We start from the raw sequence: 24,206 nt of genomic DNA, 5'->3' as shown, positions 1-24,206 counted from the left end.
ACTTGAGGTGGATACATGACACAATAAAAGTTAGCATGCATCATTTGTATTCCATTGCCGTTATCAACATGCTAAATGAAATAGGAAGCATTTGGGCCTTTAACTTGTCACTAAGCCACAAAAGAACACAACTGCTCCACGTTTTAATTGTTTTTGTTAACTTTTCTGTTATTGGCAGTTGAAACTCTCCTGACATTCTGTCTGATCCCACTACTCTTAAACTCAGATGTTTTAATAGCCATGCAGCCAATCACTGAGTAACCTTCCACTAGCATTAGAAATTATGTTGGCACTGGGTGGGATGGACCAGACCTTGGTCCCAGCACTTGGGAGGCAGAAGCAAATGGATCTCTTACCCTATCTCTAACAAGAGAGAGGATCTCGATTTACTCAGAATTTTCAAGGTACTAATCCTATTTGTCGCCGCCTCCCCAAACTCCTTCATAAACTGACAATTCTTTTCACTTAACATTTTATAATATTTTAAAGTACCTTCTAAATTATCAAAGAGTAGCATTATGAGCTCTTTGCAGCTGAGGAAAGAAAAGTTAAAAGCTGTTCAAATGTTGGGTCTGTATGGGTGTCAAGCTACAAGAGGAGACTGAAGCGAGAGGATCGTTAAGTGCAGGGTCCAGTGAGGTCAAGGTCAGTTTGAATCAACCTCATATCAAAATAAAGTTTAAAGAGAAAGGCTAGGGCTTGGATACAGAACAGTGGTAGAGCTTCTGCACGTTGTGTTAAGTCGTAGGTCTACTGTCAGTACACAAAGGAAACCTTCTGGCACAATTATCAGTAAGTGACAGTTCTAGAAGGAGTTCTTTCTGATGTTGAATGTTCAGTTCGCCACTGGTTGGTTACAAAAGCCATTTGCCACCGAACAGGTCCAGTGGCGAGGTACTGAGCGACCGACGTCCTGCGAAGGAAATCAACGGTCTACCCCCGTTCGCTGTCAGCTGTGGGTCCCAATCATTCGGGTGGACTGCACCTGTGGGGTGCAAGGCCTCATGCTCCTAGAATACTTTGGGGTCGGACACGAGCAAACGGGCTAACCTGCCCTGAACCTGAGGTTGCACAAGACCTCTCACATGCGTGCCCCACAGTCCACATCAGACACGGGGATCCCGCCCAAACTAGACCTGGGTCTGGGGGCCTCTGATTCGCCTCATCCCGTCCAAGTGAAACCTCGGGCCCACAGCGGCTGTGTGTTCCCGCAATTCCGTGACCGACTCCAAGGGGTGCCTGCCTCTGTTTCTGGAATCGCCATGTCCCTCAGAGGCCATCCTACTGCTCCAACTGAGACCACCAAAAAGCCGGGGACTCACCGCCGAGACCCAGCCAGCGGAACCGGAAACAGCCGCTTGTAGCCGCTCAGGAATAACGACGTCTTTCAGTTGCCAGGTGCGAGTCCGGTCCTCGGGAAGCTGTTCAATTGGTCCATTGAAGAGGGACCGCCGCCTCAGGGCACGCCGGCCAATCAGGATGCAGGACGGCTGAGCCGGCGGCGCGTCGCTTCCGGCGGTTTCTCCACAGCCTCTGCGTGGGGGGGGAGCATGGGAGCGTGGGAGCTTTGCGGCGGCCTCCGCCTCCTTTGTCGCGTCTCGGCTGGGCGTGGCTTCGTGCTGCTTTTGCCGGGTTGGGTGAGGCTGTCAGTGCTCCGGGGCTGGTAGTGAGTCCGTCTCAAGGCTGTTTTCAGGAAGCCGGCACCTCAGATGCTCGAGGGAGCTCGAGGGTTTCGAGGAGCGTGAGGGCGGAGTGGAAAGGCCTGGAAGCCCAGTCGGAAATTCTAAGGACTATTCTCATCTCCAAGTGTCCCAACGTGGGGACTTCGTTTCCCCAGATGGCATCGACGCTCCCCACATCCGATGACCAGGTGAAAATCGTGGCTATTTCCTGCAGGTGCCCTGACCTCCTGGCAGCAGGGTTAGACGCACAGGTCCTGAGGCGCCTCCTCAGCCCTTTCGCCGAGGTGTCCTCGTCCCTAGGCTTACCAGCTTTCTCCTTTTAGAATCACCAGATGGGGAGGAGAGCCCTTGGCAAGGGTCTGTAACAATTTCTCAAAGTGTCCTGCAGGAACGCTCCTCCCAACGGTTTGTCTCTAGGCTTTGCACCTGTTGAATATAGTAAAGCCCAGGTGACTTTTTTTAAACCACATCCAAGCTCTATGGGCTTCTAGGAACAGTAAACTTAGGAGGGAGCCAGATCTTGAAGTGGTGGCGGAGCGCAACGATCACGGTGATGAAGAAGACCGGCGAGCAAAGGACGTTAGGGAACTCCTGAAAACTATTCCTCGGGAGTCTTACTGGGCTGGCAGTCTCCTCCGCCGCCTCTTCCTCTTCTTTTCTCCCTTTCCCCTTCCCTCTTACAGCATCTTTACTTGATTTCTCTCCCCAAGAATTGTTCACTCATGTTTTCAGGCAAAACATTCTCGTGGTATACTCTTGATTTTCACAACACCGTTTCAAAATTTATGTTTATACATTCTCTCCCGACCTTACCCATGCCATAGAATCCCTCGTTGAGGAATATTTCACACCAAACCTTTTCTCCTTGGAATGTGAAGGGGCTTTTGTTGTTGTTTTGTTTGTTTTATTTTTTTGGCTCTCTTCAGCCTTTATAGATTTACCACTCAACTGACCTGCTAACTTCTTGTCCAAATATTTCAGGGAGCACTGTTGTTTGAAGATCTGGATGTGTATTTTTCTCAAGAGGAATGTGTGAGTCTGCACCCTGACCAGAAGACCCTCAGCAGAGAAGCCTCATTGGATTGTCACGATTTAGAGTTGATGGGTAAGACAGTTTTTCCTGCATTATGGAACTTTCTTCAGTTCTGTGCTGTCCACATTGATGGAGTGGGACCTGTGTGTGTGTGTGTGTGTGTGTGTGTGTGTGTGTATGTATGGATTTATGTGTGTGGAGTGTGTGTGTGTATGGATTTATATGGCTATAGCAAGAACTTAAATGAAAAAGCTTCAGTCTGTGATGATTCTTTTCTTGTGAGCATGTAAGTGCGAGCACACATGCATGTGTGAGTGTGGAGGCCTGAGGTTGATGTCAAGAGTCTTTCTCAATCACTCTCCACTCAATTTACTGAAGTCCAGCTAGCCAGCCTGCCTTGGGATCACCTCTCCCCACATCCTGAGTGCCTGGATAAGAGGCGGGGCACGACTTCTACCTGGCTTTCACTGGGTGCTGGGAATCCAAATTCCTATCCTTAGCTTAGACAGTAAGCATTTCATATGCTGATCCATCTCCCCAGCCCTGGAGGATTTCTTTAAAAAAAAAAAAAAAGGCAAAAATCCCAGTCTACAACAGTGACTGTGTATGCATATGTATATGCATGCATATGCATATTACAGTACCTTGTAATCTCCTTAAATAATTGTTGGAATAAAATTAGTTTTACCTGGAAAACTTCATTACTACAGATTACTGTCACTTGTAAAAACTGGAAACTAATTTTGTCCTAAGGGGGTATTCTGCCTTTCTAACTTACAGGTAGCCATGTGCAGTATCTCTGGGCCTGAATGTCCTGCCCAGGGCTGGAGACCTAAGCTATTTTTCATAATTCATGGCTCACATTTTCCACCGCCATGTTCTCCTCTACCTTCTTGGGTGTATGGGTTTGGGGTGTGTGTGTGTGTGTGTGTGTGTGTGTCTCCTTTGATTCTTTCTTGCTGACCTTCTCTGCCTATCCTTCTAGCCCATCTTCATTCCTTTGTGTCATCCACTAATTCACAGAACCTCTTTTTACCAGGGACTCCAAGTGGCCATATTTGACTGAAAATGCTAGTGGATGATGTTAAGTCTTTTCTGTCCCTCATTCCTGGCTCCCTAGAATTACTCTTTTATTATTATGATGACAACGATGATTAGTTACATTTTATTAACTCTGTATCCCAGCTGTATCCTGCTCCCTTATTCCCTCCCAATCCCACTCTCACTCAGCTTCTCCCTGCCCCTTTCCAAGTCCACGGATTGGGGAGGACCTCCTCCTCTTAATCTCCCAATAGCCTGCCTGCAGGGGCACCTCCTCCTGTCCTCCTTCCGCTCCCTAGGTGCTCTCTCTTGATGCAGACCCTGGTCCACCTAGCTCTTTCCTCTGCTCCTGTAAGTCTGGCTGCCCTTGTGTCATCACTACACCACTGACCTGCAGAAGCACTCTCTACCAGGGAACCCACAGCCACAGTACTCGCATAGGATCCAACATAGACAACAGCAACCAAACAAATATTTATAAATATATTATTGTATAAATAACATATATTATATTATAATATATTATTGTATAAATAACATATTTATAAATATTTGGTAATAATACCTCTTGCTACCTTCTTTGCTGATTATATTTATTTATTGTTTGTTTGTTTTAAACAGGGTCTCTCTTTGTAGCCTTGGCTGTCCTGGAACTCCCTATGTAGACCAGGCTAGTCTTGAAGTCACAAAGGATTTTAGGCATATGGAGATGCTAATTTTAATCACTGTATTGTTTCTGGGTCTTTTTGTAGCGGTTGATTTTTCTGCCTGTTATAAGTTGTGCGTTCCCATTCCTTACATGCCTGGCAAAGTTTGATTGGATTTTTAGACATTGGTTATTTTATATATTCTTAATCATGTATTTTTTAAAAAGATTTATTTTATTTTTGTGTATATGAGTATTGTTGCCTTCATGTATGTCTGTGTACCATGTGCATGCCTGGTACCCGAGGAGGTTAGAAGAGGGTGTTGGATCCCGTGGAACTAAAGTTATAAACAATTGTGAGCTGCCATGAGGTTGGGAATTGAATCCAGATCCTCTGGAAGAGCAGCCAGTGCTCTAAACAACTGAGCCATCTCTCTGGACTTTACAGATACTTTAAAAAAAAAAAAAAAAAAGAAAGAAAATCTTTTAAGTTGCAATTAGTTGAATCTGTAGCTATACACTTAAGGGGTGGCTCTCTTTGGAAAAAAATATTTAAAAGGAATTCCTTATACTAGGTTTATGTTTTGTCAGCCCTCCTTGAGATGACAGTTATTTGCCTGTAGTCTGTACATACACAGAAGCTCTATTATGATCATTCCTCCATGACAGACAGAATTTTAGAGACCCTCTAGGGCATATAGGACTATTTTTGATAATTTGCATGTTTATTAAAGTAGAAAAACATTTGTGTTCTTTCTTTTCTGATAAATATGTCTAATCTCCATTCCGATTTTGACTACTGAACTCTCATTTGAGATAGTGAAAAATTCCTAGAACTTAAATAGACTAACCAGAAAAACTACATCTCTAGGCACGGCATACCAAAATTGTCCTTAGTGTCTATCCCACCAGAGCAAGTCGCTCTCGGCTCCTTCACCTTGCAGGCTCACCTGCAACCTTGCAGTGCACCCACACATAGAGACTTCTGATTCTGGGAAGTTAGGAGAGTCTGTTGGCTCCTGATTTTGTTTATGAAGTTGTGTCTTAAGTAATAACTCATTTTCAGTTTCCTGGTCTTAACCTGTTCTTTCTCTAGTGTCACTTAAAGGTGGTATCTATGTTTTGCTTTTATCAATAGGAGGGGAAGACAAGACTGAGACCAGTCAGCAGTTAAGCCTAGAGTCTATGGAACTTGAAGAGCTGTCCCTAGAAACATACTCCATTGCTGCACCCCTCGTCCATTACTCTGAAAAATCTGAGGATGATGTTGGAAGACAGGACAGGAAAATGTCAGACGGAACTTTGACTTGCAAGACCAAGCTTATAAGCCTCTTGGTTACCATTGAAAACCAAACTCCATTAGAAGAACTGTCTCAGTGTTTAGGAGTCAGAACACTTTCTGATATTATTCAAGTTCCCTGGGAAGAAGCCAGTAATGTATACAAGTGTCCCGACTGCGACCAAAGCTTCAGTGATAATACATACCTTGTTTTGCATCAGAAGATTCATTCAAGAGAGAAAAAGTATAAATGTAGCACCTGTGAGAAGACCTTCAGTCACAGAACCAGCCTGAGGACGCACAGGAGGATCCACACTGGGGAGAGGCCTTACAAGTGTGCCAAGTGTGCCGCCACCTTCCGGCAGCACTCACACCTGTCCCGGCACATGCATAGCCATATAAAGGAGAAACCACATACATGCAGTGTATGTGGGAGAGGTTTTATGTGGCTCCCAGCTTTGGCAGAACATCAGAAGAGTCATACTGATAAAAAACCTTATGAATGTGCTGACCGAGATCAACACTTTTGTCAGGAAACAAACCTGGCTTTGCCTAATAAAACAGGCTCACCAGACACACCATACCAGCACCCACATTATGGGAAGAGCTTGGAGCAGCCCTCATACCCTGCTCTCCCAGAGAAGGACCCTAAGGAGGACTCTAAACACTGCAGTATTGATGATGAAGACTTTTTTTCGTTCTCCAGGTTCAAACCCTTACAATGTCTTGATTGTGACATGACCTTTCCTTGTTTCTCAGAGCTTGTTTCTCATCAAACCGTTCATGACATGGAAAAACTTCATAAGTGCAAAACATGTGCAAAAACTTTTGCTTTAGATTCAGAACTTGCATCCCACGAGAAGACCCACATAAGAGAAGAACCTTTTACATGTACGGTGTGTGGGAAGAGCTTTAGAGTGAAGATGCAGCTCATCACTCATAAACGAACCCATAGGCGAAACACCAAGTAAATACAAGCTTTTGCTACTATGCGGGCTTTCAGTATCTGTATGGGGGGAAACACTGCTTATGTGCGGGGCACTGTGCTAAGCAAGCACTTTACATATATTCCATGTAATGTAGGCAGTATTATTTATTACATCTGGTTTAGAACTGAGCAGATATAATCAGTATTTCATGGATAGCATATGAAGTCAGGACTTTAACTCAGTTACTGGTCAGATTCCATTTGCTTTATGTTTTAAAGAAACAGAAAACTTCTTTAAAATTCAGTTTTTGACTCCTGATGTGGTGGAGCATGCCTTTAATCCCAGCACTCAGGCAGCAGAGACAGGAGGCTCTCTGTGATATCAAGACCAGCCTGGTATACATACTGAGTTTCAGTCAAACCAAGGCTTCATAGTAGGACTCTGTCTCAAAAAATCAAAATAATTGAGTTTTTGTTAAAATGAAGGTTATCACTATACTTTTTTTTTAAATGTGGTTTCTAAGAATAGTTTAGGAAGAGAAAATTTTATTTTTACTTTTGCCAGTTGTACACATGTAATGTCTAGGAAAATGAATATTTTTATACTTTTTGTTAAAACTATTTCAGTGCAATGTCTGTATGGGATTTTTTAAATGTGAATTTCTAGTTTAGGATTTCATATAAAGTTAACAAATGGCCCAACCTTTTTTTTTTTTTTAAGTATGTGTGTGTGGAGGGGGTATCTTGCTGTGGAGCCCAACTAACCTCAAAATCTTTAGTGTCCTGTTTCCAGCGCCCAAGTGCCTGGATTACTTGTACATACTGTCACATCCAGCTAGTTAACTGCTGATGGCAGTATCCATGGATCCCCACTTTGAGAGCTGATGGCAGTGGAGAGGTTAGACTTCTGGGTGCGGGGAGAGTGCTTGTCCTCTGTAAGGTGAGGTGCCCCTGATCTCCACCGAAGCACACTCCTGGCTGGTTACGAATAACTAGAACTACTTTTTAGAAAGCATGCTAAATGCTGTGGGTATATTATTTTGTTTAATCTTCAAAAACTATCTGAGAGAAGGGACTGTCCATGTTTTATAAATAAACTGAAGCTCTCTGAGAGTAAAGTCAATACTTTGCTAAGCATACAAAGCATTACATCGTGATGAGGTTGACATCTGAATTCAGATGTTTTGTAACTCTTAAGGCTATGTGTTTGCGACACTGCACTATCAGTATTTGTGTCACATGCTCAGATGAGGCTGGGAGAAGGAAGGGAGAGACAGTCATCATGGAGGCTGCCCTGGGACTTAGTAACTGAAGTCCTTAGTTTTATCCAAAACTATCTCATGACTCTTAAAAAGCAAGAGTTTCTCTACGCCTTCCCACTTGAATTCCTTGTCATTATATTAAACCAGAGGATTTTTTTTTATTAATTTGTAACATTTCCTATCTCTCTCCAAAGAAAAATACATAATGTTCAGTTTTAACCAAAATAATTGATAACATATATGCCTTTAAGTACTGGTGTTACAGATAAATATTAGAACAAAACATTATATATAGTTTTAAAAAGAACAAAAAATGTAAGTATACATTCATATAGAACTACAGTTCACAACAAAGTAGATTATATATCAGTAAAACTAGCTATATGGTCTTTTGGTTGGTATGCAAGGATGATTTCATTCTGTTTAAATAGCCTATAAAAATACAGTATTTACTAAAATAGAATTACTGCTGGGAAATTTCATAAACAAAAATAAAGCCCTCTTGAAGGCCAGTGGCTGAAATGTAATACCTAGGCAGTGTCCCTTCTACAGAAGAGCAGATTGAGAAAAAGATGCCAGCCATGCAACTAAGCTCTTAATGTTTACTAGAGACAGGAAGACCATACTCACTGAGAGACTGAAGCCAGCAGGCTTGCCTTGTATTGTTCCTCTCCTGGCTGTCGACCCTCTCCTAGTAATAGATCACTATTTCAGCTGACCCACAGTTGAGACCATATGGACTGTATATCAAGGTCACGGTTGGCTGTTTCCCCACATTTAGGATCTAAAGCATCATTCTGTCAGGGAGCTGGGGGTCTTACACTTAAAATGGCCTTTAGGTCTCTTTAGCCTTTTGTCAGAGGTGCTTTGAATTATGTAGTCTCTAGTCTCAAGTCTTGAATACAATGGTTGCTAAACAGCAGGAAGAGCATTAGCTTCCCATATTCTTGCTTCTCAGAGGGAGGACCTGATATGGTGCCTCACAGGATCTAATGTTTTAGTGAAAACAAGAGTTGAAGGATGGGGAGTGAACCTGGAAAAGAGGCCCCTACTAATAGAGTTAGTACAGAAAGAGAAAAGAGGAAATATGTTAGAAGGTACAAAAGGTGGCTGATATAAAAGATGGAAATTGTCACTATCACTTTTTTTTTTTGAGACAGGGTTTCTCTGTGTAGCCCTGACTGTCCTTGACCTGGCTCTGTAGACCATGCTGGCTTCGAACTCATACACTTGCCTCTGCACGGCTGTACATCTTAACATGGAAATTCACAATTTACCTTTCAGTGTTTGTAGTTTTCTGCATCCTTCAGATTTTGAAAGACTACCCACAAAAGGTTAGAAAAAAGGGACTTTTACAAAAATCATCAATATATGTGAAAGTAATTAAATAGCCTTTGGTATAATATTACTGGTGATTGGTATGCAGAAAAAAGGAAAAATTATATGTCAGTTACTGTGAAATAAGCATATATCTAGTTACTTTCTTATTGTGAACTTGTTCCTAAAAACATTAGTTGTATGTTATTCTCAAGCTGCTCTGCCCCTAAGGAGTTGAAGGAAAAGCTGTATCTACCAGTAGTACTTGAGTTACGTTTATAATAATGACGTTTCCATCCTCCTAATAATATCGACAACTGGAGTAGATTCCATATGATTGCTCTTAAGTGGTAATATTAGCAAATCATTTTAGGTGCTAATAACAACTACTGGATACAGTCAATGCAGGGATAAAAAGAATGCAAGAGTCTATTGCTATGAGTGGTTAGGTACTGGTTAGCTAACTACATGTTGTAGGAGGGATGTTGACACGAAGTGTGGAACTCAGACTTTGTGAGTTTTGTTGATGCCATGATAAAAATGTGAATTAAACTGTTTCTTAACAAGACTGTGGGAATACCAGGTTAAACTGTCATGACTGATGACAACAGCATTTCCCAATGGAATTTAGATGCTAGTATTTAAGAAATATCACATTTTATTGTTGAGTTGAACTTAAACAAACTAGTTTTGTCTAGAATTGTGCTGCTACCAAAAATTTGCCGATATATTCTTGTAACACTGAAAACAGCCAGCCCAGTAACTCAGGCAGTTAAAAAAATGACATTTTTGTCTTCGATGCCTAAAGTTCCATAAAATTAATTAGCAGTGTTCTGGTGAGTGTAATGTAAGCTGTCAAACAATCTGAAAATACAGATTTTGCTTTAAATAATCTGTAATTTACTGTCTATGTATTCAAAGGGAGGTGTAGGTGATAGCTATATAAAAAGATCCTATTTTGAATGACTTTTGCTTTGACTTTTTGTTAAAAAGGTAAAAGATGTTTACTGTGTGTATATTTAACTGTTTTAGTTTTGCATCTTAGAGCTATTTATGACAGTGCTACAAAAATTACCATTACCTGTCTTTCCAAGGACTGCATAACTACAGGTGTTTCGTGTCTTCAAACTGAGATATCTGTCTGCATGAATGGTCTAAGTGAAAGGGGATACAGCATATCTATACAACCCTAAGACTGTTTTACCATGTCTAAGTTATGTTGATGCTAGTTAGTTTTCTGTATGCACTTCTGCTCGTTTACCATTTCAGCGTTACTGGTTTTGATGCATTCCCATCGGTCTTGGCTCTAGACTGCAATCTCTCAACTGTGAATATATGTGCAATTTATCATCTAATAAATGTTATTTTATTGTGATGGCAAAGTGGTGAGCTTTTAAAATGTAGACTTCAATGATTCGGGGTTACAGTAAGGAAAATTTGAAACAACTGGTTGAATAATGGTTTAGAGAACAAGATCGAACGACTTGACTTCACTTGGTAAAGGAACTAGCACGTCATGTTCCTGGGATTCGGTATAAAACTCCAGCATTATTCTAAGACCCCACTAGATGTCTACCTACCGTCCAGTTCAGCAGCGTACAGGACCAGGGGCCTCCGGCTCCACGGGGCAGCGGCTGTCTGACAGGTTCAGCTGGGAAGAAGTGGGGTAAGAAGTTATCTCTTCTGATTTCCCGTGGCCTCGGGGCAATCGCGGGGGCAGCCAAGCAGCCACCAGTAGTACAGACTGGAGCTAGTGCCTACCAGATGCCATTTGCCTGCCAGCCGGGCAGGAAGCCGGAAGCTGAGGCCACTTCCGGTGTCCAATTCCATCAGCGCTTGCGCACTACCCGGGCTGTTGGGGCTGGGCATCTACAGTGCCGCTTGCTTGGTGAAGCGTGCCGTGTGCCGTGGCCACCCCACACCTCTGAGGTCTCAGCAGAAGCTGGACTCGGGAGTGGACACGTGTGCCGAGGTTCCTCCGGACTGGGTCTGCGCGAGAGTAACGCGTTGAGTTTCCACGAGCACCTTTACTTCTGTACCATAATGGGAAGCACGGTCCGCTCAGCTGCTTGCTCGCCTGGCCAGAGCGCTTGCTCGAAATCTACACCAGCAGCTGGCTTTCGCTGCACTCTAAGCTAAACGGGTATGTCTCGATATATTGCCGCGACTAACCTTCCATGCCCAAGCAGTCCTGCCCCTCCGCATCCCCTCCGGAGGAGCGCAGTCCTTGGAGCTTGTCTAATACGCTTGTGGTTGGTCAGAGCGTCTTCGTGGCTCACCTTCGGTAAACGGTTTCCCTGAACGATTTTAGCCATTATGGCTGCACAGACTTATTTGATGTCAGTCCAGGTTTCTCTTCTCTGCACTCAGTTCCTATAGTCAAGCACCTAAGCCATCCTCCTTTGAGCATGTTTGAGAAATCCAAGTATCTATCCAAAATAGTGCACGCATTTAGCCTCTGACTTTGCCGCCACTACGTCACTCCATCCACACAACTTCACCTCCTTTTCCTTCCCTCCCACTATGGTTGCAATGTTTGTCTCCCAAAAATTCATATGCTGGAATCCTAGTTCCCAAGGGATAGTATTAGAAGGTGGGGAACTTTGGAAGGTGATTAGGCCATGAATGTGGAACCCTTCAGTTCCCTTATTAAAAAAAAAAAAATCAGAGAACTAGCCAGAACTTTCCGCCCTGCGCGGACCCGTCAAGGCGGCACTCTCTAAAATGGCCCTTTCCAGACATGGGGTCTACCAGCACAGTAGTCTTGGACCTTCTAGCCTCTAGAAAAATTATGTATAAGCTGCCCCAACCCCTCATCCATTCTTCCATGAATTTCTGTAATATCTCAGGGATATTTCTCAAACCTGCCGAGGCTATGAAGTGCTTATTTAGTACATGGGAAGCCCTTAGGTCCCAGCACTACAAAACAAAACAAAACCCAGGAAAACCCAAAATATTTCCCAATTCTGCTTCTCTACTTAATTGTCCTTACCTTTATCCAACAGTAACTAAACATTACCCATCCAGTTAAGTAAAATAGTCGAGTAAGATCTGATTGTGTCACCATTCAACTTGACACTTTCCACAGACATTCTGCTGTCCTTAGGGTAACATCTGAAGTCTTCAATGGGACCATTTCTGTTACTCTCTCGACAGCCATGCTCTCTAGCGACATGTGGACTTCCAATTCAATATGCCAATTTCTTCCTTGGGAATTGTGCATATCACTCTCAGGGGAAAAGTTGTGCAGAGCTGGGCTTGACCTTACAGCTTCTTGTGTTGCTAGGCAAGCATTCTCAGTTTAGGCCCTATTTTTTAGAACCCACATGTCACAAAGGGAAGGCAGTCTCACAGAATTGAGGATGAATTTCACTGGACGCAGAGAATGGGAAGGAGAGGCTGCAGGACGGTGGTGGCGCACACCTTTACTCTCAGACTCAGGAAGCAGAGGCAGGCAGGTCTCTGTGAATTCAACGCCGGTCTAGTCTCTCTACAGAGTGAGTGCCAGGACATCCAGGGCTACACAGAGAAACCCTGTCTCAAAATAGACAGACAGACAAAACAAAGAAATGAGGGACCAGCAAGATAGCTTAGTAGTTAAGGGCGAAGAACTCAGACCTAAGTTTGATGCTCATAACCGACATAATGGAGGAGAGAACTGATCCACAGAGCTGTCCTCTGATTCACACGTGTACACAACACATGGGAGTGAAGGCAGGGGTGTCAGAAGCTCAAGCTCATCTTCAGCTGCAAAAGACCCTGCACCAAAACCCAGAGTTAAAATGAAGGGAGAATGGGTGCGATCTGCTCCTTTTGGAGGCATGCATACTTCAGGATAAGTCTAGACCTTCAGCAAATGGGCTTGCGTCCTCGGACTTCCTGATTGTCCCTGGTAAAGCTTTAGGATTAGCAACTTTCACCTTTGGCTATTCCCCTTGACTGCCCTGAGTTGCTATTAACCTGGTCCTGGGCTGGGTCAGCTGACTGTGAGGCATGTGGTAAAGAATTAACTATGAAGTTGTCTGAACATCTTTTTGAGTTATGGTTCACATAAAAGTTATTCTTTAAAGTTCACAATTCACTTTTTAAAATATTCACAAGGTTGTGCAACCACAATCCCCCAACGAAACCCATATCTGCAATCACCCCACATGACCCCCTCATCATGGCTTTTGACAATCACTAATCTATTTTTTGTCTTTAGTTGTCTGCTTAAGCAGACATTTCACATACCTGAAATCAGACATGTATGAGCTTTGCCACTGGCCTCTATCACTGAGCCTGTTTTCAGGCACATACATAGTATATGTACTTCCTTTCTTATGGTTGAATGTTCGCCTGGGGAGAACATTTTCTCTATTCATTCTGTCCTCTCTGTCCTCTCTTGGGGTATGTACCCTGTAAATCTTTTATTTGACGATCCAGCTAGGAAGAATGAGGATGAAGGTGGCATTCTTCAATACAGCCTAAGTCAGATAAGCCACCCAAAATCTGTTCTTTAGACACTCTTTAAACTCAGAATACCTGTCAGCTCCACTGACATGTTTCTCAGGGGACATCCCCAAATTCACAGCACAGTGATTTAAAAATTGCCAGACACAGTGGCACATATCTTTAATGCCAGTTTCAAAAGCCCAGCCCAGCCCAGCCACCTGCTATCTTGTTTTGTTGTCTCAGAAACTCAGGACACTGAGACAGGTGGACTGCTTGAGCCCAAGAGCTTGGGGCCAGTCTCAGCAATACAGTGAGACGCCATCTCAAAACACAAGCCACCAACCAAAGACCCAATCAGGAAACTAACTAAAGAAACAAACAAAAATTGGATGGTTATGAAATGTGATCTAGAATATTTGAATTCTGAACATTTGTGGTTTTCTTCCTAAAACAGCAAAACAATAGAAAATTAGTCTCCAAGTTTGCCGAATTTAAATGAGTTCAAACCCCATGACTAGAGAAAAATGTGTATCAAGCACTTATTAGTATCTGTTACTTATAGTCAATACCATCTTTATTTCAGTGGGAAAAATGTTTATTCCAAGGGCTAAACAGCAGAACCATTTTAATAGATATTTAAATTTCCCTTAGGAACTGTGAGGTACACTCATGACCGGTACAGGAAAATCTGTGGGTGACCCAACAGGCTTGCAAGAACTGGTATGAATTATGTTCCAAGAACCCTAAACTTCATTCTTAATTCACAGGAATGTCAGACTGTTTTACTGGCAATTTGGAAACTGTATTGGTCCCATGTATTTTGGCAAGTGACAGCTGTTTACAGATGCTTACTGCTGGGCATGGGTGTACATCAGTAATCCCAGCATTCCACTCGTTAAGACAGATGGATTGCGAGTTTGAACTAGCCTGAGTTATACAGGAGATTATATCAGCACCCACTGCAAAAACAAAAAAATTGTACAAGAATGTATTACAAAGGAATGGGAGAAACAGTTTGCAAGTCATACACCTGACAAGTTCCTTATTCCAGAATATTTAAAGAATCCTTCCAACACAGCAATAAAAATGATAAATAATGCATTTTAAAAGGGTCACAAAGAAAGTTCTGATGGCTCATACCTGGAATCCCAGGACTCAGGCTGAGGCAGGAGGATTGCTGCAAGCCTGACCAGCCTAGCTACAGGGCAAGACTCAAAAGGTTTGGGAAATAGAGGCAGGAACGTTATCTCAAATTCATGGCCAGCCTAGTCTATGTAATGAGTTCTAGGCCAGCCAGAGCTACACAGCAAGAAGACCCTGTCTCAAAACACCAGTGGGGCAAGGAGCTTTGAATAGCTATTTCTTCAAAGGAAATACACATTCAATAAACAAATACGTTATTAGTCGTCAGGGAAAATAAAATCAACGTCATGACACACCACTTCACATTGACTGGGAGAGCAACAATCACAAAGACAAACTTTAGGAAGCTGGACATGTGACACATGCCTATCATCTTGACGGTTGGGAGGTAGAGGCATGAGGAGCAAGAGTTCAAGGTCAGTCTCAGCTAGGAGTCTGAATTCTGTGCCAGCCATGAGACTGTCTCAAAAGGCAAAATCATTAACAACAACAACAACAAAAATTGGAACCCTTGTACATTGCTGGTCAAAATGTAAAGTGTGGTGCAGCCTCTTTGGAAGATAGTTTGAGGTTTCGTAAAAGAGGTAAACAGAAAATTTTCATGTGACCTAGCAGTTCAACCTTTAGGCATGTACCCAAGAGGAATGAAATACAAAAACTTAAATATCAATGTTCACAGCAGCATTATTCCATTCACAATAGCTAGAGTGCAATTACACAATGTCCATCAGTCAATAGATAAATGAATGCCCCTTCATACAATAAAAGGAATGAAGTCCTGATATGTGATACGTGTACGAACCTGAAGATACTATGCTCCAGAGGCACAGAGTGTGACAGGAACAAGGCATCCCTGCTAATGTTCAAGGGTGCTTTCTCTGCGAGGCTGAGAATGTTCTAAAAAGATGCACAGCTCTAACTAAACACTATATTGTAACCATTGAACTGTATACCATAAGTGCACACGTTTTCTGGTATGTGTAATTCTTCAACGAAGAAATAAAAAGGAAGCATTTTAGTTTTAGGAAACTTTGGAGGGAAAATGTAACAGTCTGTTGCACTGTGAGGAGTCACTACCAATTTTATGTAGAGTGATGGTTGTAATGTGGGATTGGTTTACACCCTACTGGAGCAGAGGAAATGCTCTTCAGAGGTATAGACATCCACTATGTGTCCATGTTTCCTTTCTCCTTGGGTCTCCCTGGGAGTAACTCAGGGATCCAACACTAAAAGCAGGAGTCCCCCCTAACCTCACACCAGTATGTGCTAGGCAGCACCTGGAAATATGGCAGCCAATGGATGGCTAGGAGCAAGAGCCACATGTGAAAGGGAAAAGGCCATTTTCTCATTTGGGGTCTAGCAAGGAGAAGCTGGCTGCAAAGAGAATAGGTCAAGACTTGATGCTGAGGCACTGGCGAAGAATGCATGGGCAAAGGAGATGAAGGAACCCCACATACAAATACAGCCCAAAGGCCTTCTGTGCCACTGGCCTCCTACTGCCGTCAGCTGTCTGGAGGTGAGCCTCATGCAAAGGACAACTGCGCTGGGGACAGGAAGGCAAGGCAACAGCATGGTCTTGAAACCTTTTGAAAAAGAATAATGTTTACTATTAGTCTTTCACACAAATTAAAGGTCTTCAGCTGAACAGGTACCAAAGACACTAAACAACTACGAATGTATACTCTGAAGAGAGGAAACACTCACTAGCTCTATGAAAACCCCAAGTGGCAGAACTCTAGGAAGTGTCCCTACGCCAACACTTAGAAACAAGTCTTTGTTCCTTCTCTTTGGGAGATCACCTTTGAGTGACTAAGCTGACCCAAGGTACACTGGCAGGATAGGTAGGCCAAATGATGGTCCTCAACATACACTCACACCTTAATCACTGCAACCAGCAAATGTTACCTTAAATGGCAAAAGGAACTTTTTTGGGGTGCTATTAACGATTTTGAGATGGGAGAGATTATCCTGCTATATGCAATATAAGCATCCTTCTAAGAGAGATGCTGAAGTTAGACAAGGTTGGGCAAGACAGACAGTCAAAGGATGTACTTTGAGAATGAAGGAGCCATGAGTTCAAGAATGTAGGAGGCTGATATTAGCTGAAAAATTCAAGGAGACTGACTCACCTCTCAGATTCTCCAAAAGGGAAGCCCTGCCCAGGGTGATTCTGGCTGAGTGATTTCAGACTTTTAACTTCCACTAGTATAAGAGAAGCTGTGTTAAGCCACCAAGTTTGCAGTCATTTGTTATAGCACCAATAGAAAACAAGTACAGACATGACTAAGAAGCGGCTACAACAGTGAAGTTGGCCTAGAAGGGTATGTGTATGTGAGGGGGAGGGGTCATGACTGTAAAGGCTCTGTCCAGCAATGGTATGTGGGCTGGCAAGGAGGTGAGGACAGGCTCAACACTGAAGATAAAGGCAGTGACTTGATAGTGATGCCTTCAGAAGAACGGCCGCCGCCTCCACGTGTACACAAGGTGAAACACTTTATCTGCCTGAGCTGAGAAAGAGCAGGGCTTGCTCAGGGTGATATTGATTGGGTTCTTCCTCCTACTTTAAGAGAGCAAGAGTTTGGCAGAAGTTGGTGTCACAGACCCAGTTCTGGAACTCTAACATTTTATATAAACAGAGTTCTGTTATTTAAAAATGCTATGGAGGTATAATTTACCTGTCATAAATTAACTTACTTCAATAACTTTCCTGGAATCACCGATTGTATAACCATCGCCAAAATCCAGTGGTAAACGCTGTGAACATGGCAGTCACGGTCTTAAAGCTAATGGCTTGAGAAAGAACAGGTAGAATTCCCCTGTCCACCAGAGCAGTATTCACTTCTCCTTACACCCTAGGCTGCAGTTGCAACATCTTTTGTAAATCAAAAGTAGTTTGATATAAAGCCAATCAAATAATTTTTTTTAAATAAAGTACCATCTACTTACTTAGAAACTGCTCATCACATAAATACATATATATCTCAATTGTCTTTTGTTAAGTCTGTTACTGAAGGGTGTAGGTTGCACACCTTTAAACCCAGCACTCAGGAGGCAGAGCGGTGGATCTCTGTGAGTTCAAGGCCATCCTGGTCTATACATAGTGAGTTCCAGCAGACAGAGCTATAAAAACCAGCACCACTAGCAACAAAAAAGTTAGTTGTAGAAAGACTATCCTTGGAAATCTGCTGAACTGCTTGTGTGCATATGAAAACAACTGTATTTTAGAAGATAAAGCAACCAGGAGAACTGAACTGAGATTAATTAAAACCACTTGCAACTCAGCCTAACTATTCCTTAGTATCTAGTCCCCACTCTGCTGAGATGCCAGTTCTTTCTGCCCCAATACCCGCATCAGCCATCTTTGCAGACAGGCCCCACCAGCCTCTCTGAGCTCTTACCAGTTGAATTTTCACCCATCACTCCCCCAAGGGCCACTTGCTCTGTAAGTCACAGGAACATTCTGTGATTTACATGCAAGGGAGGAAAGGAGAGACAGAAAGCCCTTCCCCAGGACTCTAAAGCACACAGCATTTCTTTAGTCCCCATGGTGGAGCCTGTGGTGCTGGTGGAGGTTTGAGCTTTGGCGAAAGCTTTTCCCACACTGGCTGCAATGGTATGGTTTCTCCCCAGTGTGGATTCTCTGGTGCAGTTTCAGAGTTGACTGCCGCGCAAAGCAGTTTCCACACTCCCCACAGATGTAGGGCCTCTCTCCTGTGTGGACTCTCTGATGTCTTTTCAGCTCCGAATTCCACGTAAAGCTTTTCCCACAGTCATCACATCTGTAAGGCTTCTTGGCTGAGAGGGATGCCTGGGGACTAAGGCGTTGCAGGAGGCTGCTCAGACTGCTTCTGCCTCCACCGCTTTTCTTTAGCTCTCTCAGTGGGTGGCCTCTGAGGGGGTTGCTGAGATAGTCCAGCTCTCTGCATTGTCTCGGGTAGAGAGCAGGTGGCTTCTGAGCACCTGGTTGGGTGACCCGCCACCCTGACAATCGGGCTTCACTCATGTTCACCCCTCTTGGCTCAGGGCTGTGCAAACTATTCCCTTTAGACCTTCCAGGTAACACGGCAAATGTCTTTGCACCTTTTGCTCCCTCCTGCTGTGGATTTTCCTTGTTGTCACTTCTCATTCTGGAGGCCTCTACAATTAGAAATAATGTTTCATTTTCTGTACTTAGAAGAAAGAACTTTAGCAAACAAAGTTTGTTTACTGCCCAGCCTATGTGACTTTTGTTACAGCAGCCTCAGTAACAGGTACAAAATATTACACACAAAAAACTAACTCAAAATGAACCCAAGAACTCTTCAGTGAACATGAACCATTTAATTGGGCAATGGTATTTTAGCTACGACACCAAAAGCCCAAGAAAAGAAAGAATCAGAGATTGTTAACATGAAAAACGTTTGGACTGGTAAGATGGCTCAGAGGGTAAAGGTGCCTGTGGCCAAGCCTGATGACCTGAGTTTGACCCACATAGAGGAAGGAGAGAACTGAATCTGCAAAGTTTCTTCTGCCTTCCACAAATGCTCATGGCACACTCAAAATAAAACTATAGTACAAGTTTTTTAAAAACATGAAAAACATGCTTCAGGGAATACCATCAAAAAAGTGAAAGGAAAAGCTGGCCAATGGTGGCACATGGCTTATAATTCTAGCACTTGGGAAGCAGAGGCAGGCAGATCTCTGAGTTTTGAGGCCAGCCTGGTCTACAGAGCGAGTTTCAGGACAGCCAGAACTATACAGAGAAACCCTTTCTGGAAAAAAAACAAAACAGCAACAAAAACAACCAAACAACAACAACAGAAACCACTAAATTCATAGAATGAGAGAAAACATTCACAAATTATCATCTGTGAGGTCCAGGATTCAGACACAGGCTTTAGGCAGTGAAGGCTGGAGAATCAGGAGTTGAAGTTCAGCCTCAGCTTTGAAGCCAGCCTAGGCTACAGGAGACCCGGTAACCACCCAAAGACAAAGGTATGCAATTCCCCTTTAAAAAGTCTATTTAATTTGTGTGTGTTAGGAGTGGCTGTTTGTACAGCAAAGCAGGTGGGTGCCGAAGGACAACTTGCAGAAGTGGGTTCTCCTTCCACCCTGCGGGCCCCAGGGATTGAACTCTGGCTGTCAAGCTTGGCAGCAAGTGCCTTTACCCCCCCCCCCCCCCAGCCAGCTCACTGGCCAAGATATGTAACTTAGTAAACTTATGAAACAGTGCTAAGCATCATAACTCATTAGGGAAATGAAATCAAAAAAACCTCAGGGGATATTAAGTCCTAATGAGAACAGCTGGGATTGGTGCTGGCAAGAATGTAGATACAAGTCCTCCCACTTTCTTGATAGGAGCCTCAAGTGGCGCAGACACTTGCAGACTAATCCAGTAGTTTTTCAAAAACCAAGTAAAAAACCAAACAGGCTGAGTGTGGTGGCCCATGCCTTTAATCCCAGCAGAAGCAGAGGCAAGTGAATGTCTGTGAGTTCAAGGCTGGCCTGGTCTATATAAATGAATTCCAGAGCAACCCTGGCTGCATAGTAAGGCCCTGTCTCAAAACAACAACAACAACATATTATATGTAATTTTAAAAGGCAAGAACTGGCCAGGAAAATGGCTTAGTAAGTAAAGGCACTTGCACTCAAGCCCAGAGACTGAAGCTTGATGTTCACAACCCAAATAAAGGTAAAAGGAAAGAAATGATTCCACAAACTTGTCCTTCAACCTCCACATGTGCGCTGTGGCGGCAGCGCGCGCGCGTACACACACACACACACACACACACACACACACACACACGCATGCACGCACAGTAAGTTTTAAAAAGTGGTCATATGCTATGCAGCTGCAGCTGCAGAACCATGAGATGCTGTGTGGAAATAAGCTGATGAAAGGGCCCAAGGGTGCAGTGTTTTACCTGTCTCAGGCAGTTTGGGGACCGGTTCCTGGAAGCGGACAAAGTTCTCCCAGTGACGGGGACTCAGCTGGTCATGAGATCCTTCCTGGGATGGCTCTTCCAGAGAGTTCTCTTGAGTGTCTCTGCTAGGAGTTTGGGGTTGAAAGTCTCGAAGTTCTAGGCCTGCGAACTGAGGCCCTGTTTTCTCCAGGAGTACCTTTTGCCCTTGCATACAAACGGTCACCTAGGAAAAGGGCTATCCATTAATTCTCCATTCCTTGATGGACTGAGCGAGACATGTCCCTCACAGCTGTAGAAGGACTCTTTGCCCTTAGAGGAACTGGTAATGACCTAGAATTCAACTTTCAGAGAGACCAACACCTCTAAGGAGGTGAAGGGAAGGACATGCTGAGCAGGAATGAGGCTGCTTCATAATCAGCCAGGCCTTCCCAAGAAGGTGCTCGAAGCTTGGGCTATTCTAATACAGCCTGGAGCCAAGACCATCAGAAGAGAGCTTGCAAAAATATCAGAATCAGTAATGACAATGCTCCCCCGGATTCCCACCCTACACCCTCACTTCTTCTGCTAGAGACAGGCCCCATGGGAACAGAACCAGGATGGTAAGGGACCATTGAAAAACATTCCAACTTGTTATGTTTCTCTGTCAGAGAGGTCCAGGGTGCTCAGAACTAAGGAGACTGGCCCCACCCTGTTGCCAGTTCCATTTTCTAAAGCACATCTTTCTTGCTTCTTTCAGAGGCTCCAGTTGGGGTCTGACTTGGGGAAGCGGATGGGGTGGGACAGCAACACCCAGGACCTGAGCTGAGACTTCCCCATTCAAAGGCAATATAGTAGACTACACTTCACTGGAACAAAGTCCACCAATCTTCAGCCTGCATTAGCTTCCTATCAAACAGGCTAGACTGGTTGGCTAAGGATTCTGATTGTAGACAGCAGAGATCCCAGAATCTTAAAACTATTCTTCTAAGGTCAAGGGCCTATGAAGGAACAGCTTAGTCTTCTCTATTTCCTCACTGGGTGCCAGTGGCTTGGTTTTCTGAAATCCTGTTACAACTTTTTGGAGGACGGAGAAGATACCATAGGCTGGAAGCAAATTTTGCAGCTATCCCTTCCTCTGGAATCTCTGACTAGCTAGGGATCCTGACATTGCCCCAAAACACTACCCCAAAAGACAACAAAGATATCCTATGAGCCACAGAGAAAGGACCCTCCTTACCCACTGCTTTGGTTTTTTGGATGCTGTGTGCAAATCTTCCACCAGAGTCACAATCTCCCTGCTGCTCATTGGGCATCGATGCCAGACCTGCGCCCGGATCTCTGGAGGCAGGATGACCAAAAACTGCTCCATCACTACAAGCTCCAAAATCTGCTCTTTAGTGTGTAGTTCAGGCCTCAGCCACTGTGTGCAGAGCTGTCGCAGGCGGGAGAGTGCTTCCTGGGGGCCAGACACTTCTTGGTAACAAAAGTGTCTGAAGCTCTGGCGGGAAAGCTCTGGATCCGGACAGGCTTTCTGCTGAGGGTCCCCACGTTTCTCTTCCAGCTTCATTATTATGTGTCTCTCATGCTTGTCAGAATCCTCAGTGTGGGTACTCAAAGTTATCTCCATTTTAGCTGCCATTTTGGGGGCTCAGGGCACAATATCACTCTAATAGTAAACTGATGGAGTCTTCTGGGTCATTGCTCAGGAGAAATCTGAAGGCTGGAAAAATGGTAGGAACGAAGCTCCTCTGAAGTGTTAGGGAAGGGCCGCAAAGACATAGCTTTCTGATTTGCTAGCCTTCACCCCAGACTCTAAAGACAAGATAGTTCCTGGCAGCGGGAAGAGTTGGGCCTTCTCGTCAGTTTTTAAGAAGCAAAGTCATAATATCCGAAAAGGGCACTGGAGGGAGTATTTTCTTTGGGTATCTAGCAAAACGCACGACACGGCCTAACGGGCTGGCGGAGGAATCCCCAGAAGTTCAAGCTGTCTCGCACCAACTCTCTCGCATTCCGCAGACACCGACCTCCAGTACCTGCGAGAGCGGAGCGAGGCCACAGCACCGCCAACGATGGCGAGAGCGGCTCCGCGGCCCAGCCGGCCCGGCCTGGCGAGGCTGCGGCAAGCGGGCGCGCGGCGCCACCGCGGTGCTCGTGTCACCTCCAGGAGCCACCCGCGACGCCACGAGCAGAGGCGGCTCAAAAGCCAGCGCCCGCCGGCCGGCGACTTACCTCTCCTGAGACTGGAGCCCGGGAACCTGAAAGCATGGGCTAGGGGGCGGGGCTCGGCGACGCCCACTGGCGGCCAGAGCTGCCCACGGGAAGACCCGCCTCTCCCCTACAGGATTGGGTCTCCGGAACACAGGCACTCGTTCATTAGCTGCTTGACCAATCAATCACTCGCAGTGCCTCCCGGGAGTCGTAGTCCAGTGGTTCGTCTGGGAGCGTGCGCAAGGTGCTACCTGAGGGAATTTGGGGAGCAGCAAGGGCGGGGCTCAAGCAAGTCCTCCGTGTGAAGGGCTCCGTACCAGGCCTCACATTGGTCGGGAGGCCCTCATAGGACCCGTCTGTGGGGTGGTTGGAGCTGGACCCCGGTGTTGAACCTTCTGAACTAGCTCTCTACTGCAGGACCTTGACTTTCTCTGTCCTTACCTCTAGGGTTTTCCCGCCTCTATATAGTCTAACCCTTGCACTGTCTCAGCGAATGCTAATGAGTAGAAAACAAAGGAGTCTGCCCACCACAGGAACCATCTTCAGAGTCTGGCTGACAACCTGGTGGTACTATCTATGATGTGCAAGGGCGTGGGGTCAATCCCTGTCTCCACAATCAGTGAGTCAATAATTTAGTGATGAACAGAACATAAGGGGGTCAATGGAAGCCATTAAATGTGGAGAGCATCTATTATACTTTCTTGAGTTCCACAAGGTACAAAATGAGAGAGAGTGTAAGGCAACTACAATTTAATTCTGTTATTGACGATTGACGTTAACTTTTTTCACACACTTCTTTGTATGCTAAAAGACATTAGTCCTTCTTGCCACATAGCAAGAACTTATCCTTTCCAAAATGCGTGTCTTCTCTGATTTTTGCCTGTCTTCTAGCTCCCTTTAATTTTAAATTTATCTTTATGTGTGTGGGTAAGTTTGCCAGTGAGTATGTCTGCGCACCGAGTGCATACCTGGTGCCCGTGAAAGCCAGAGAGAATGTTGGAATCCTCTGCCACTGGAGTACCGAGAGATGTGAGCTGTGGTGTGGGTGCTGGGACTCAAACCCAGGCCCTCTGGGAGGGCAGCCACTGCTCTTAACAGCTGAGCCATCTTTCCAGCTTCTTTTATTTTTACTCAAGTCTTTTATTTATTTATTTTTTTTAATAGAAACTTTTCGTTGTTCTTTTAAGACAAAGTCTCACAATGTAGCCCAGCTTATGACTGTTTGCTTTCAGGCATGCCTAGGTCTCTATCTGCGACAGGGTGTGCCCTTTACCCTGAATTCCCTAGCCCAGGGGCAGGGCTTCCCCTCTCCCAGAGGCTCTTCCCTATATTATCCAGACATTTTCATTCC

At 44.5% G+C, this 24,206-nt stretch overlaps 3 protein-coding genes across 4 annotated transcripts in view; 1 reads left to right on the top strand and 2 right to left on the bottom strand.

Annotated features, from left to right (window-relative positions):
- The window catches only part of Naa60 (N-alpha-acetyltransferase 60, NatF catalytic subunit), a 35,547-nt gene extending 24,600 nt beyond the window's left edge, over window positions 1-10,947 (bottom strand). Inside the window, exon 1 of one of the 2 annotated variants that reach the window (XM_021632459.2) lies at window positions 10,769-10,947. The gene's annotated coding sequence lies outside the window, so the exon portion shown is untranslated. Of the gene's footprint in view, window positions 1-1,322; window positions 1,347-10,768 lie in introns of those variants that run through there. The other variant, XM_021632458.2, reaches the window with a different exon arrangement.
- On the top strand, window positions 1,353-10,570 carry Znf597 (zinc finger protein 597). Its single transcript, XM_021632448.2, has 3 exons — window positions 1,353-1,870; window positions 2,664-2,787; window positions 5,541-10,570. The coding sequence occupies exons 1-3, from the start codon at window positions 1,838-1,840 to the stop codon at window positions 6,650-6,652; spliced, it is 1,269 nt and encodes a 422-aa protein (XP_021488123.1). The 5' UTR covers window positions 1,353-1,837; the 3' UTR covers window positions 6,653-10,570.
- A 3,225-nt stretch (window positions 10,948-14,172) lies between the features above and the next one.
- Znf174 (zinc finger protein 174) lies at window positions 14,173-22,910 on the bottom strand. Its single transcript, XM_021632451.2, has 3 exons — window positions 21,885-22,910; window positions 20,669-20,891; window positions 14,173-18,902 (listed from the first exon to the last, which is right to left on the bottom strand). Exons 1-3 carry the CDS (start codon window positions 22,284-22,286, stop codon window positions 18,301-18,303), a joined length of 1,227 nt encoding a protein of 408 aa, XP_021488126.1. The 5' UTR covers window positions 22,287-22,910; the 3' UTR covers window positions 14,173-18,300.
- Window positions 22,911-24,206: the final 1,296 nt, after the last annotated feature.

This window comes from Meriones unguiculatus, chromosome 11 (genome assembly GCF_030254825.1).
Source record: "Meriones unguiculatus strain TT.TT164.6M chromosome 11, Bangor_MerUng_6.1, whole genome shotgun sequence".
NCBI classification, from domain to species: Eukaryota; Metazoa; Chordata; class Mammalia; order Rodentia; family Muridae; genus Meriones; species Meriones unguiculatus.
This window is presented reverse-complemented; position numbering and strand designations above follow the sequence as displayed.

What these genes read in the sequence shown, in the direction of transcription:
- Znf597 (XM_021632448.2), top strand. Translation starts at nt 1,838, where the DNA reads ATGGCATCGACGCTCCCCACATCCGATGACCAG. An exon ending in TCCCCACATCCGATGACCAG is followed by an intron (nt 1,871 to 2,663) that starts GTGAAAATCGTG and finishes CAAATATTTCAG; the next exon opens with GGAGCACTGTTGTTTGAAGA. An exon ending in TCACGATTTAGAGTTGATGG is followed by an intron (nt 2,788 to 5,540) that starts GTAAGACAGTTT and finishes TTTTATCAATAG; the next exon opens with GAGGGGAAGACAAGACTGAG.
- Znf174 (XM_021632451.2), bottom strand. Translation starts at nt 22,286, where the DNA reads ATGGCAGCTAAAATGGAGATAACTTTGAGTACCCACACTGAGGATTCT. An exon ending in CCAAAAAACCAAAGCAGTGG is followed by an intron (nt 20,892 to 21,884) that starts GTAAGGAGGGTC and finishes CCCTTTTCCTAG; the next exon opens with GTGACCGTTTGTATGCAAGG. An exon ending in CCCCAAACTGCCTGAGACAG is followed by an intron (nt 18,903 to 20,668) that starts GTAAAACACTGC and finishes TTCTAATTGTAG; the next exon opens with AGGCCTCCAGAATGAGAAGT.